Source organism: Physeter macrocephalus, chromosome 20 (genome assembly GCF_002837175.3).
Source record: "Physeter macrocephalus isolate SW-GA chromosome 20, ASM283717v5, whole genome shotgun sequence".
NCBI classification, from domain to species: Eukaryota; Metazoa; Chordata; class Mammalia; order Artiodactyla; family Physeteridae; genus Physeter; species Physeter macrocephalus.
This window is the reverse complement of record NC_041233.1, coordinates 54195878-54211645: the sequence shown is the minus strand read 5'-3', so window position 1 is coordinate 54211645 and position 15768 is coordinate 54195878. Positions and strand designations below refer to the sequence as shown.

At 35.2% G+C, this 15768-nt stretch overlaps 1 protein-coding gene across 10 annotated transcripts in view; it reads right to left on the bottom strand.

The window, feature by feature from the left end:
* Positions 1 to 15768, bottom strand: part of LCOR (ligand dependent nuclear receptor corepressor) — a 130391-nt gene that overhangs the window by 53637 nt on the left and 60986 nt on the right. For 8 of the 10 annotated variants that reach the window (XM_024121480.3, XM_024121481.3, XM_028481623.2 and 5 more), the window contains exons 3-4: positions 14126 to 14191; positions 13706 to 13785 (exon numbers count right to left, since the gene is read on the bottom strand). The exons of 1 other annotated variant lie outside the window; for it this stretch is intronic. Coding sequence is in view for 5 of the 9 variants with exons in the window: in XM_028481623.2 (XP_028337424.1) it covers positions 13706 to 13785; positions 14126 to 14191 (146 nt within the window). In the remaining 4 variants the exon portion in view is untranslated. Of the gene's footprint in view, positions 1 to 13705; positions 13788 to 14125; positions 14192 to 15768 lie in introns of those variants that run through there. One more of the 10 variants, XM_028481625.2, reaches the window with a different exon arrangement.

Genomic DNA, 15768 nt, shown 5'->3' with positions numbered 1-15768 from the left:
CAAAAAAGTAGGTGTATACGTTAACAGTTCCTCACCAAAGGAACCAGATTCCCCCTATGAAAATGGAATCCAGTACTGGAACACAGAAAAGACCCAAAATGAACCCAAAATATCCTGTACCAGAAAGTAAGAAAGGGTTCAAAAAATGATGGGGACATGTCAAAAATGACATAGGTTAACTTGAAGGGGTTCCCACTAACCAGATCTGGGACACTAGATGAAAACCTACTGAATAGAATAAGAATCTTGACTCCAAACAAATAGAGGGAAAGAGAAAGCTCCTCCTCACAGTGTAAAGCCAACTAAACAATGTGAAAGAAATAACAGAGTTAGAAAGATCACTATTTTCAAATAATTGGAAAAATAACTTATTCCAGCAAGAAACTACCATCAATACTAAAATTGAAATGATGAAAGTTTGATGAGGAAAAAAAATACATTGTCTCAACATATCTGTGTACAAATTACTTATTAATCACAAGGGGAAAAATAGTAACATTTCAGTGGACAAACCCAGTGGACATCAACCTTGCCAAGGTTAACATCACCTACTAAACTGAGAAGACTACATCACTTACTTAATATTCTTGCTAAAAGGTCATGACCTGAATTTAATCATGAAGAAACAATCAGAAAACCTTAATTGAGAGACATTCTACAAAATTGAGTGACGTGCACTCTTCAAAATCGTAAATGTCACTAAGAAATAAAAGGCTGAGGAACCATTCTAGTTCAAAGGAGACTAAAGAGAAGTGAAAATTAAATTCAATGAGTGATCGTAAATTGGATTTTTGGATTAAAGGAGTGGGTAAAAAACTATTAAAGTCATTCGGACAATTGGTAAAATTTAAACGAGATTCATAGATTAGATATATATCAAAGTAACTTTCCTGATTTTTGGTAACTGTACTGTGTAGTTAAGTGGATATCCTTATTCTTAGGAAACAGAGAAATAAACATGAAAATATTTAGGAGTAAAGAGGTATGAGGGTTATGATGTCCATAACTTATTCTCATGTGGTTCAGGAAAATGTGTGTGTGTGTTACATGTAGTATCTATGACAGAGGAAGAATGAGAATGAATTAATAAGGCAAATGTGGCAAAATGTTAAATGGTGACTTGCACATAAAAATTTCTGTGCTATTCTTTTAACTTTTTTATAAATGTGAAATTATTTGAAAGTTAAAAGTTTAAAAAAGTAGGGTGGACAAATGCTGAATCTTACTTTTCTTCTACAAGCCAAATCTCCCTTGTTCCTCTCCCACCCTCTTCTCTATAATCCTAGCTGTTCTGCCATTAAATTATATTTGCTTGTGTTGTTGCTCTGATACACAGTTAGAGGAAGAATAACAAAGAGAATAGTAAGTAGGATATGGAAGTTAATAACTTTCAGCATTCTCTTAATCTCAACAACCTGATGAAGATATTCAAAACAGAAAAAAACATTTTCTGTCAAGGGCCAGATAGTAAATATTTTAGGCTTTGCAGGCCACATACAGTAACATCTCTTTTTCCCCCCTCCAAAACCACCTCTTTAAGCTTGCAGGCATTACAAAAACAGACTGTGGGCTGGATTTGGAAATAGGTCATAGCTTTCTGACCCCTGATAGAATTATTAAATTTCTCTAAGAACTACACAAAAGTAGCTCTACTGATCCCCGAAAATAGCAAGGACATTACTGAATAAATGAAGCAACAAAATTATGTCAGCATGGTAGTTAGTTCTCAGGGCAATAAACAGTTAATAAAGTTAAACTTTAAACAAAAAATAAAGATTAACATTTCTTAAAGTTTCTTTTGTAACTCTAAAGTTTATCACCTTTGAGTTTGGGTTGGGGGGGATAAGAATGGGGAAGGTCACTTACACAGCTGCAGATTTTCTTTTTAAGAGATAACACCTCAGGAAAGGAAATAAAAGAAAAAATAAGTTTCACTTGGGAAAGGTAAGATGGCCTAGATTTAAGGAGTGTGATACAAAACAGAAGGGGTAACATTTTAGAGCTGTTCCTGTCTGAATTCAAGACCATTCCCACGCTGTACTGGGATTCTCCAAATTTAAATGGTATTTTTAAAAAATTCACACCATATAGTATAGAAAATCTGGGAATTAGAAGTATATGTATGCATGCAGGTTTTGTAATAATTATGTTAGAAAGGCCTATGTGAGTAGAACATGTGCCTATAGCTATAGTCATGTCCGCTACCCATGGCTTACTGACATTTCAAGCAATGAGCTAAAAAGAGCTGACAAGATGCAACTCATTGATTTAAATACCACTCTCCTATGTCTTATTATTTTAAATGCCAGCAAGTCTTAGGGAAAATGGCTCCACCATGTTAAATGCTTATACTCTTTAAGGTCAGTTACCTAAAAAGAAACCTTCTTACTTCGTGTAAATTATTACTTTTTACATTAACCAAGTATGAATTGTTGTGCTTAATACAATGTTTACTGTATGTCAATGTTACCTTCAATTTTCTTAAGCAGACCAACAGGTTAAAGAATAGGAAAACAACAAAGTTTGAAGCCTGAATACATATCAAGAGTTAAATAAAGTATTAAAAATGTACAACAAACTTACCATGAATGACTCTTACCAGTATATCTAATTGTTATTACTGTACTTGGAAATTAAGCCTAAAGTGCAAGTACCAAATGATTATTATTACCATTATACTTAATTTACCAGTATCTATAATCAACACTTGCTGTTATAGTTTTCCTTCCATTACACATGTATAGTTTTTGAAACATTAAAAGACAAATGCAAGCCGCCCCAGTCAATAACAAGTGTTTCTTATATCCTTCCACTAGTTGGAAATTAAAAGCTTATACTACTCCAATTATCATCCACAACCCAATTTCAATCAGAAGACTTCCTGAATTTCTAATCTGCTCTCAGTAATGACTGTGGGTTTCCTTAGGTGCCTAAGACCACTATAAACACAAGGATATCCAACTTCACATTGGAGGTAACAGTATTACAAAGCCTAGCTGAGGGTACTCCTGCCTTTTTCTAAACTCCTACAGCACTTTATATATGCTGCTCTCACGAACTAGTTTTATATAACCTGTATTGTATTTATTTATATATAAATATTTCTTACCTCCTCCACTAGACTACAGATTTCTTGAAAATAGCATCTGTGGCTAAAACTTTTAATTATTCATAGTACCTTTATTTCAACCACAGTGGCTGGTGCCTTTTGACAAAGTAAGTGTGAAATATAGTTGTTCATTTTTAATTCAGAAATAAGGAATTGAAGAAATCTTTTAAAAGAAAAAATAAATCTAAGAAATAAAAGGGCAAAGATTTAATATTGTTAAGATGTCAATACTACCCCAAATCATTTACACATTTAATGTACCCCCCATCAAAATCCCAATGGTGTTTTTTGCAGAAATACAAAAATCCATTCTAATATTCATATGGAATCTCAAGGGACTCCAAATAGCCAAAACAACTTTGAAAAAGAGAAAAAAGTTGGAGGTACCACACTTTCTAATTTTAAAACTTATTACAAAGCTACAGTAATCAAAACAATATGGTACTTCGGTTGTTTCCATATCTTGGCAATTGTAAATAATGTTGCAATGAACATGGGGTGCATATATCTTTTCCAATTAGTTTTTGTAATCTTTGGATAAATACCCAAAGTGGGACAGCTGGATCATATGGTAGTTCTGCTCTTAATTTTTTTGAGGAATCTCCACACTGTTTTCCATAGTGGCTGTACCAATTTACATTCCCACCAACTGTGTATAAAGGTTCCCTTTTCTCCACATCAATGAATGGATAAAGAAGATGTGGTATATATAAATAATGGAATATTATTCAGCCATAAAAAGATGAAATCTTGCCATTTGTGACAACACGGATAAAACTTGAGGGTATTAAGCTAAGTAAAATAAGTCAGATGGAGAACGACAAATACCATGTGCTTTTACTCATGTGTGGAATATAACAAACAAAACCAAAAGAACAAAATAATGAACAAACCAAACACACAGATACTAAGAATGGTGGGGGGGAGATAAAGGGTATCAACTGTATGGTGATTTTTGGTAGTGAGCATGCTGTACTGTATATATAAGTAGAAATATAATGTGCACACATAAAACATATAATGTTATAAACCAGTTATGTCAATTAAAGATAAATTTAAAAAAACCAATATGGTACTGACATAAAGACAAACACATAGAATAATGGAATAGAATAGAGTCCAGAAATAAACCCTCACATATATGGCCAAACGATTTTTGACAAGGGTGCCAAGACCATTCAATGGGGGAAAAGACCAATGGTGTTGGGAAAACTGGATAACCACATGTAAAAAGCATAAAGCTGGATCCTTACCTTATAACATATACAAAAATAAACTCAAAATGGATAAAGACCTAAAACTATAAAACCCTTTGAAGAAAACATAGTGGGAAAAGCTTCATAACATTGGATTTGGCAATGATTTTTTGGATATAACACCAAAAAAACAGGTAGCAAAAGTAAAAATAGATGAACTGGTTTACATCAAAAATTTAAAAACTTCTGCTTATCAAATGACATAATCAACAGCGTGAAAAGGCAACCTACAAACTGGGAGAAAATATTTGCAAATCATATATTTGATAGGGGCTGAATATTCACAAAGAACTCCTACAACTCGACAACAAAACTTGATTTAAAAATGGGGAAGGGGGCTTCCCTGGTGGCACAGTGGTTGAGAGTCCGCCTGCCGATGCGGGGGACACGAGTTCGTGCCCCGGTCCGGGAAGATCCCACATGCTGCGGAGCGGCTGGGCCCGTGAGCCATGGCCGCTGAGCCTGCGCGTCCGGAGCCTGTGCTCCGCAACGGGAGAGGCCACAACTGTGAGAGGCCCACGTACCGCAAAAACAAAACAAAACAAAACAAAAAAAATGGGGAAGGTACTTGACAGACATTTCTCCAAAGATGATAAACAAACAACCAACAAACACATGAAAAGAGGCTCAACATCACAAATTATTAGGGAATGCAAATTAAAACCATAATGAGATACCATCTTCCATCCATTAAAATGGCTATGTAAAAATAAAAAATAAACAAAAAATAACAAATGTTGGCAAGGATGTGGATAAACTGAAATCCTTACGCAGTGTTGGTGGAAATGTAAAATGGTGCAATTGATGTGGAAAAAGTTTGGTGGTCCCCCAAAGAAGAGAACTACCATATGATCCAGCAATTCTACTTCTGGGTATTTATCCAAAGGAAACAAAAACACCAACTCAAAAAAATGTTCACTGCAGCATTCATTACAATAGCCAAGATATGGAAGTAACCTAAGGGTCCGTAGATGTATGAATGGATGTATGAATTTCTGAAGAAAATGTGGTTGGTCCAACTATCTACACACACACACACACACACACACACACACACACACACACACACACACACACGAATAATACTAAGCTTTTTACAGAAATCTTGCCATTTGTGACAACATGGATACACCTCCTTGAGGGCATTATACTAAATAAGTCAGACAAAGACAAATATTGTATGATCTCACTTTTATGTGGAATCTAAAAACAAAACAAAACACCTGAACTCATAGAGAACAGACTGGTGGTGGTGGGAGGGTGCAGAATGGGTGAGGGTAGTCAAAAAGTACAGGCTTCCAGTTGCAAAATCAGTAAGTTTTAGGGATGTAATGTGCAGCATGGTGATTGTAGTTAATGATACTGTATTATAGGGACTTTCCTGGTGGCACAGTGGTTAAGAATCCTCCTGCCAATGCAGGGGACACGAGTTCGAGCCCTGGTCTGGGAAGATCCCACATGCCGTGGAGCAACTAAGCCCATGTGCCACAACTACTGAGCCCGCGTGCCTAGAGCCCGTGCTCCGCAACAAGAGAAGCCACCGCCATGAGAAGCCCACGCACCGCAACGAAGAGAGTAGCCCCCGCTCATGGCAACTAGAGAAAGCCCAAGCGCAGCAATGAAGACCCAGCGCAGCCAAACATAAATAAATTTGTAAAAAAAAAAAAAAAATACTGTATTATATATTTGAAAGTTGCTAAGAGAGTAATCTTAAAGTTCTTATCACAAGAAAAAAAAACGGTGTGGTGATGGTTAACTAGACTTACTGTGATGATCATTTTGCAACATACACAAATACTGACCATTATGTTGTACACCTGAAACTAGTAAGTTATATTTCAATTATACCTCAATTAGAAAAAACATAAAGAATAATAACCAAAAAATGGTTTCAAAAATGCATTGCTGGGCAATGCAATCTTATTGATTTTCTTGAAACTATCTTTTTTTTGTTGCTGGGACAAGCAGAAAACTCCAAGTAGCAATTCAAATGAGAGGAATAAAGTTACTATAGCCTATTCCCCCTTGTTATTTTTTTAAAACACTGCCTTCATAGTTGAGAGTTCCTCACTGTTCTTTGCCCTCAGTGTGAGCAAGTCAATTAGCCAGGATTCTTATACTTAGGCATTCTTGCCTCGCTGAACTCCTGCCAACTGTTAACACCTACAGTTACACTGACTATATTCTAACTTCAATAAGAATCTCTCATCCCCGTTCAGTAACTAATTTCTTGTTGGTTCCTGCCTTCTTCAACTGTCCGCTCCTTTTAATAACTAACTTCTTCCTCTCCTCCAGTTTCTTTTCTTTCAAGAGTATAAATGTTACGTGTTTCCCCCTCCTCCCCAAAATATCTTTACTTAAACCAACTGCCCATTCCTTCTATGGTCCTGTTTCCTTCAGCATCCCTGACACTGACAACTTATCAAACTAGTAGTCTATATCCGTTTCTTAATTCCCACACCACTCACTTATTCATTAACCCTGTCAGACTTATAGTCTGGCTCCCACAACCAGTGTTCTTGAGAAGCTATCCTCTCAAAGCCCAGTGGAGTATGTTTGGGGGTACTTCCTCAACCCATTTAGGGTCCATTTTGGGAAATGGCATAGAAGTCCATATTAGAGCAACAAACGTGACAATCCATCTCCCTACTTATCACCCAGGATGGGTCCAGGAAGATGTCTGATTCAAGATGGGCAACCCATTTAATCTATGATTCTACCTTCCTTTCAATCTGATTCTTCTTCTTACTTTCTAAAATGAAGGTTTTCTTCAGTTCTCACTATTTTGCGCTTTACCTCTCACCAAAGACTTCACCTGCTCAAATAAACCAATCACTGTTATGTATTCAGGAACACTCCAAATATGTATTCAGCTCAGACCTCTTCTTTCAACTCAATTTCCACAACTCTGTCTTCCTGGACACTTCCAACTAAATGCTTACTTTCATCACAAAGTGCTTCCAGCTAATAACCTCATTATCCTCACCATAAAAATTGGCCACTACACCTTTCCCCTTCTTACTTCTCAACCTCTGTTAATTCACCATGCTAAGTCAACCTGGCTTAGAAAGCCTAACATCAGTATCACTTCACTCTCCCTTATCTATACATTTATGTAATCATTAAGTTTCAGCAATTCTTTATTCTAGATTTTCTACATACATCCCTTCCATATGCATCTGCACAGCCAAGACCCAGTTCAGGCTTATTTTCTGGATGATTACAAGAACCTCTTCTAATTTTCTCTCCATTACATCCTAAAAATAACTATGAAATTAACTGTTCTAAAACACAGATCCTTTTAAGGTTCACGTTGAATTCGATCTCCTTGATTAAGCAAATTCCACTGTCATCTGCTGCACCTCTCAACTGCTACGTACTTATATTTTCTTGTGTTATCTACTACCTTTTCAAATATTACATATGAGAATGAAGGAGGGAATTTTACTCTCAATATCAGGGCTCTGATTCTGGGCAAGCAGGATGGAGGATTTAAATCTCCCTAATTTAGATCTCCTTTAATTCCGTTAGCCACCCATGGTCTCACCAACATTCCATAAGCAAGGAGGGATCCACTTTTTACTTCTTTGGTATACTCTCTGGTTTATCACAGAACCAGACATTCAATAAATCTGCCAAATGATCAGTATGATTAGTATATTGGTTAACTCTAACCACATAAAATTGGATACAGTTAATCTCCGATTAATGGTTTCTCCAAGTCTGTATGTTTGTTTTAGGGGGAAAAAGTCCACAGATTGGGAGTATATATTAAAAAAACACAAAACACACACTAACTGCCCCTGCCCCCCCAAAAACCTCTTTGATATTTAATCTTGGATGAGCACTGATTCACTGTGTCAAGTGGTTTTCCTGAATCTTTTAAAATAATCTATAAAAGGCCTCTGGAAACACAACAAGGTTAGGTCTTGCAATTTAGATTTGTACAATTAACTGAGCAAGTAGTTAATCATGTACTAATTTGTGGTATCCATTTAACTCTACCCTGTATCTATTTAAGTCTCACAAGTAAATAACCCTTAAACTTCTCATATTTGTTTCTTCTTTCTCAGTCTTAATAGACAGGCACTATATATTGATACATTTTCTTCCACAGTTCCTTTTATATAATAGGTACTATGAATACTTACTGAGTTGTGGTACTCTGGGACAAGATGACAGACAAGTCATTATCTAGCAGCACTGAATATGCCCAAACTAATAATTCAACACAAATACATGCTGTAGAATACAATAAGAAAATAATAACTAGATTTAGTATCTGCTCTTACTATAAATTTCAATGTGCTAAAATAGAAATAAAAATTAAAATGTTAGAAGGATATATCTAAACTTCTAATTAGTGTATACTCACAAAACAGAGGAAACTATGAAATGTTCAGAGTAAACACATGACAAACTAATGAAATCTATCTAGTTACATGATTCCTGAGGGTAGATGGGCACTGAAAGAGATATATAATGTGACTCTAGTCTTATCGCTGGTTACTTACAAAAATAAATGCTCTGCTCCACCCAGGATGTGCCCCTCTTGTGTCTGCCTAACCAGACCTACATATTCTTCAAAAATGCAGCTCAAGTCCCAACTTCTTAAAACATTCTCCTAATATGCTAGTCAAATACTGAACTTACTAACAGTCTTATCATAAACTTAAGAGCATAAACATTTTATATTTTTGTACAACATCCCATCTTACATTATCCTTAGTTACTAAAACATCCATGCTCTTTACTCTATAATTGCTATCTCTACTCTATCCATGTACAAGAACAGCCATTAATACAGACTGATTCATTGCTTAGAATTAGTCCATTTTTAGGGATATGAAACAGTGAAAGTAATTTTTAATTCTTCCCGTCTCTCCAATACTCTCTCACTACTACTGGATCAGCTCTTCATACGATCAACACGATCCTATAATTAATAAAAGCCTCACAAGATGGTTTCTAATAGATATGGAAAGAAATACAGATGTATGTATACATATATTTAAGTAAACATACATATTTCCTAGCTCAGACAACTGACGAGGCCTAGAAGCAGTGATGTTCTAGTACTAATGAGTATACCTAGTACCTTGCTTTCTTATACAATTTTCCAAATAAAAGAAACTAGGATTCCTTGGAGAAATCCAGGGTTGGGACAGGGAAAGCAAAGGTAAGTGTGGACATTTTTTGGTGCCAAAAAGTAAAGAAAGGATAGAAACATGTTTAAAAAAAAAAAAAAAAAAAGATGAAGAGCCAACCTGAATGGGCTCTCAATGGCCAAATCTAGAACAATTCAAACTACAAAATAAACAATGATTGTAATAAATTATAACCAAAAGAACAAAATAAGAATATGTAAGTCCATATTGATAGGTAAACAAACAAAAACATAAATAGAGAAGAGAAACCTCTTCCTTACAGTAGGTTTCCAGCTAATAGAGGTTGAAGAGATAATACAAATAGAAAATCATCATCTGGTAAACACCATAGTAGTAATTTTTTCAGGAACGATTCATCAATTGATGCTAAAATTAATGTATGATGAGAAAGTAGTATGATGAGAAAAAGATATTTACAAAATCTCAAAGTACGTCTCCACGATTTCCACAAAAGGGAAAAAAACAGAAACCTTACAATAGGGAAAACTGGCAGACACCATCTTAACCAAGTGATCAAAGTAAACATCACCATGTGCTTCCCAATATGGTGCACTAAGGATGACAAAACATCAGTTCTGTAGAGTTCTTGGCAAAAATGCATAACCTGAATTCAATCATGAGGAATCATCAGAAAAACTTAAATTGAGGGGCATTCTACAAATCAATTTGCCAGCATTCTTCAAAACTGTCAATGTTATGAAAGGCAAAGTAAAACAGAACTATTCCAGACTAAAGGAGACTAAAGAGACATGACAACTAAATACAAAGTGTGATCCTAGATTGGCCCCTGGACCAGAAAAATGACATTACTGGGGTAACTGGTGAATTCTGAAAGGCTTGAAGATTATAGTATTGTATCAATGTTAATTTCTTGACTTTTATAACTGTACTGTGGTTACATAAGATGTTAACATTTGGGAAACCTGGGTAAAGGGTATAGAGGAATTCTTTTTATTATTTTTGCAACCGTTTTATATGTCTAAAATAATTTTAAAAAGAAGCTAAGAAAAAGTAAAAAGCCTCATGAGTGAATAATACACAGAGAACTTTGTATGTATTCTTGGCACGTGTAAGCACTCACAACAGTTAGCTATTAATATTATAATTCTCCAACTTTATTAAGCATGCTGACTTCTTAGTTCCTCATTTAGTAAATATTTTAGAATGTCTACTACATGCCCAACAAACAGGAAAGGAAGGAAAGAAAGAAAAAGCCAAGCAAGGCAGGCAGGCAGGTAGGCAGTGACTCCTAGCACATCTGAGACTGGCTATTTCAAATATACTCATGCCTATTTACACTCTTACTCTCTCCCCTTTTCAAACTGAGTAATCCCAAATGCTTCTTAATTCTTACTCGATCACTTTCCATGTTCGTGTTTCTAGTTTTGTTATCAAAATGCATGTATTCTAAAAACATGGATCAAATCCCAGCTATGTGACTTTGCCCATAACTTAGTCTCTGTGACCCTTCCCATATCTTTATTTGTAAAACTGGGATGCCTTTAACCAACTTTACAGCGTTGCTGTGTGGACTAAATGGAAACAAAAGTAAATAACACATAGTATATGCTAAAAAAAAATGTTAGTTGTCTTTCCCTTACAAATTATATTTTCTAACTGCTAAAGTGTAGATGAACAATTGTTTTACTAATTTCTAGCTAAATACTTGTTATATTTTCCTAAGAGGCAACTTCATTTTTCACCTAGGTATTTTAAAAAGTAAATATAAATAATGTATTTACTTTATCCATTCTAACAGTCAGTATCCAATGAAAATCCAATTAACTAAAAGATATGCATAACCTCCACTCATTCCCAAATATCAGACCAGTATTTCTAACAGCTTTTCCGAACATTATCTAGACATCTCGCCATGCCAACCCCAACTTAAGATTCCAATATTGTGCTCTATGCTGCCACCTCTTGGCTGTTACCATTCTCTCCACATATTTCTTCTATTTTTGGAGTCTTAAGTCAGCCAAGCCTCAACCCAATGGATACATTTAATTTCCAGATTCTAGTGCTTCTCAGATAAGATGCTCCAAGTGCCTGCAAAGAGTTTCCGCAAAATCACTTTAAATCTAACACAACTAAAGCTATACACTTGACAAGTTATATATTCTAGGCTCTCTCTTCCTATTTTCCATAGACATTATGGCTGTCTCTGAAAAAAATAAATGCCCAAGACAGGTAGTGAAATGCCTAATGGAGAAAACCAGCTTTCCCAGATCTAGCTGGGTTTCAAATGGAAATATTCTTCCTAATTAGAATACTAACTAAAAATTATAGAACTACGAACAGTAAGAACAGCTGCTACATGGTTAAATGCTACATGGTTCCATGCGTTGCTCTTTGTTTTCTTCTAAAAATATTCATGCAATATTTTATCCTCATATAGCAAAGGAAAACTCAATCATATTACAAGACTATACTGTACTCAATTATTGAACATAGAAAGGCTTTCCTCCCAAACCAATTCTGAAAGAAAGGTAATTAATCATTGGCTCCTTCTATGCTACCAAAATGCCTATTAAATGACTTGTTCAATAGACAGTCACAACACGTATGCATGTGCACGCACACACACACAGACACACACAGTTTAAAATGATGAACTTTAACTTCATTGGTAGCTGCTTAATTTTCTGGTCTTTTTCAAACCACTGTAAATTTCAAAACACTTTACTCATTAATTCAATAAAAACAGACCATCGTGGATAGTCACAGCAAAAACTTTTTCATGTACTTAATTTAAGCAAGAAAAAGATGCCACAAAAGAAGAACGTTAAGAAGCTCTTAAATTGGCTTTGATTTTAAAGCAACTTTCCAATAATGGTAAATAATGGCAGAGTGGCCATATGCAGGGGTACAAAGAAGCATGTCATGTTTCATGGTCTTCAGAGGTTGACAGTGTAGTCAGGAACACAAGATTCAAACACAGAAAAGGATAAACAACAAAAGGCAGAATATTACTTGACAAATAATTGGTATAATATTTGCTACAACAGTGTGAGGGGTGGAAACAGCAATAAGAGCAGAGGAGTACTATTAATAAGAAAGGGGAGTCAAGGTAAGAGTAAGAGCAAGGGGAATTTCAAGCTATAAAGAACAACGGGTATGCAATGCTGTAGTTCAAATGGTAAAATCATGTTGTTTAATACAAACGATCAGATGAGTTTTTTGCATGGAAGACTAGTGGGGTAGCATTAGAAAGAGAAGTGGACTGACCTGTGGAGGGTACTGAGGCACTGAGCATTAGGCTAATGAATCCCAAAGATAATTGTAAAGTCACTGGAGACTGAGTGCAGGGTAACATTTCCACACCATTTGAGGGGTGAGGGTCAGGGGGAGGCAGGGAGGAGAGGGGTTTAACCATGTAGCAGTGTTTAACACACTGAAGAAAATGACAAGAGACCAATCATGTTATTTCAGTAGTCCAGAAATAATGCTAATGGTCTGAACTATGGTGATGACTATAGAAAGAAAAAGAATGGAAGAACTGATAGAACCTGGTCAATGATTTGAAGTTAGAAGTGTACAGGGGAGAGGAAGGCATTAAAAATGTTTCCAAAGCTTTAAAGCAGGGAATAGAAATACCATAAAAAGAAACATAAGACAGTAAACCATTATTAATAAATGTTTCCAACAATTGAAATGTTTCTAAACCAAAATTCTTTTTATGTTTAACACAAAGCAATAAAACAACAGAAATGCAAAGGTACAGCCAATTTTTACAACTGAACACAAACAGCATCCATGCTCATATATTATGAAGAAACATACTAAAGCATAAACCACAGTCCATCATAAATCTACATGAATTAATAACTACTTGATCCAGATCCATGTTACTGTACGAATGACTCCCATTACGTAAATTACCATACATTTCATATTTAAAATAAACACAACAGTTTGAGACCTAGTTCATTATTCTGCCTAGTGAACTAAATAAACAGAGCAATGCATGTTGGGATATAGATTTCTCAATAGGCTAATCAACAGACTAGAAACAGTCTAAATTGCAAAACTGAGTTACTATCAAATCCTTTATGAATAAATATGGAATCAGTACTCCATCAGTACAAATCCTCCAACAAAGTAACCAAATTTTGGAAAAATAAAAACTATAAAATATCACACTAGACAAGTTTCACAAGTTTCTTGGTTACCTTTACTTTATCTCTTCTCAAGCAACAGAACAGACAATTTTCATCAAAAGTCCAATCAGAAATGCTTTCAGGTTCACAGTCTGCAAAAATAGTAGGAATAACAAATTAACAGTTACAAAAGAGGATTTTTCAGGAAACAAATGAGAACTAATTTCAAAAATATTATTTATTTTAACAACAAAAACACCCCTCACTAAGTAGTAGACAAATTCCTTATTTGCAATAATTGCTCACTAGTTAATACACCTTATTCCTACATATATCTGCATTATCAACCACACACAAAAAGCTGCTTACATGGATATAGCTTCAACCCACATAAAACTGTGAATAAAAACGAGGAGACTGGGGCTTAGGTCACCAAGGTATCATTTATGTCACCAGGAAGAATTTGAAATGCCAAAAAAAATTTTTGAATACCTTTAAATAAACTGAGATCTTTTAATAATGCAGGTCCAAACAGCCCTTCAAGAATACTTTCAAACCCTAAAAGGATGAAAAAAAATCCATTATTACAATAATATTCCCTAGAGTAAATTTAACCTTGTTGCATGAAAAAACAATGGTGTTTTCTTCCAATTCTCAAGGACCTCCAGATTATTACTGATGGGATGCTGAGGAGAGTATATGACCAATCTAAAAGGAGCATTTGCATTTTTGTCAGTGATTAACACTCAATACAAATTCAGAGCCCATTCCAAGACAATATAAAACAACAGTAGAAATAACCAATGAAGGAATGGAAATTCATGAGATCTCTTACTATCTTACAAAATTCCAAATACCTCTTTACATAAACTTTCAAACTTCATTTTAAAAAGCACCTTCCCCAATGAAAGAGTCAAACTGCTTCAAAATTTCCACAATATTCTGGGTTAATCTAAATGGCATGTTTCTGAATATGAACTGAGATAATAGATTCTTCAATCTAACAGTATATTTTAAGAAGGAAAATCCTAACTGAAAACAACATCTGTATCACATGCACACACACAAAAGCCCATTTTAATATTATAAAAGAAAAAGACTTCTGTAATTAGTTCACATTGCCACAGTAACTACTCACTGGTTCCTTTATGAAGCTAGAACCCACTAATTACACATACAAAAAGAAAGAGAGAGAGAGAAAGAGAATTCAAATATACCTATACATAGATGTTTAAACTATTGCCACTCTCAATCAGCACAAAGGAGAAAATGAGGGGATTTCCCTGGTGGTCCAGTGGTTAAGAATCCGCCTTCCAATGCAGAGGACGCAGGTTTGATCCCTGGTCACGGAAATAAGATCCCACATGCCACAGGGCAACTAAGCCCATGTGCTGTAACTACTGAGCCTGCACGCTCTAGAGCCTGTGCGCCACAACTAGAGAGCCCACGCGCCACAACTACTGACCCATGCACCACAACTAGAGAGCCTGCGTGCTGCAATTACTGAGCCTGCGTGCCACAACTAGGGAGAAGCCCGCGCACTGCAGTAGAAGATCCTGCAAGCCACAACTGACACAGCCAAATAAATTTAAAAAATATATTTTTAAAAATTCCTTTAGAAAGTTCTAAAAGAAACAGGTAGAAAATGAAAACAAACAAAAAAACCCTTTTCTAATTTATTATCTCAAATGTTGCTGATTAACTCAATGAAAAACTATGTAAAAATATCTTTGCCATCTTGCTGGTTATTAAGAGTAAGGAGGAAAATGCAAAAGAATCCAATTGTACCCTTATACAACATAATAATTCATTAGTGCAGCAGTTCCCAAATTATGTATCATGGGCCTCATTAGGAGCTCAAATAATTACAAGAGGTCCACGAATCCATGTCCTTTAAGCATGATCTTTAGAAAGAATAGGTCTTGTGCATTCAGTGCACATACAACTTTTCAAATGCACACAAATATTATTGCAATTAAGAAAATATATAAAGTGTTACTGAATTCCTAGTAGTTTGGGGCACTATGTATTTTGTCACATAATCTATTATCACCTAAGGGTTTATAAATTTTTTTTAATTGTTAAAAAAGTACTCTTATGTTCAAAAGTGAGGGAACCACTAATGTAAATATTAT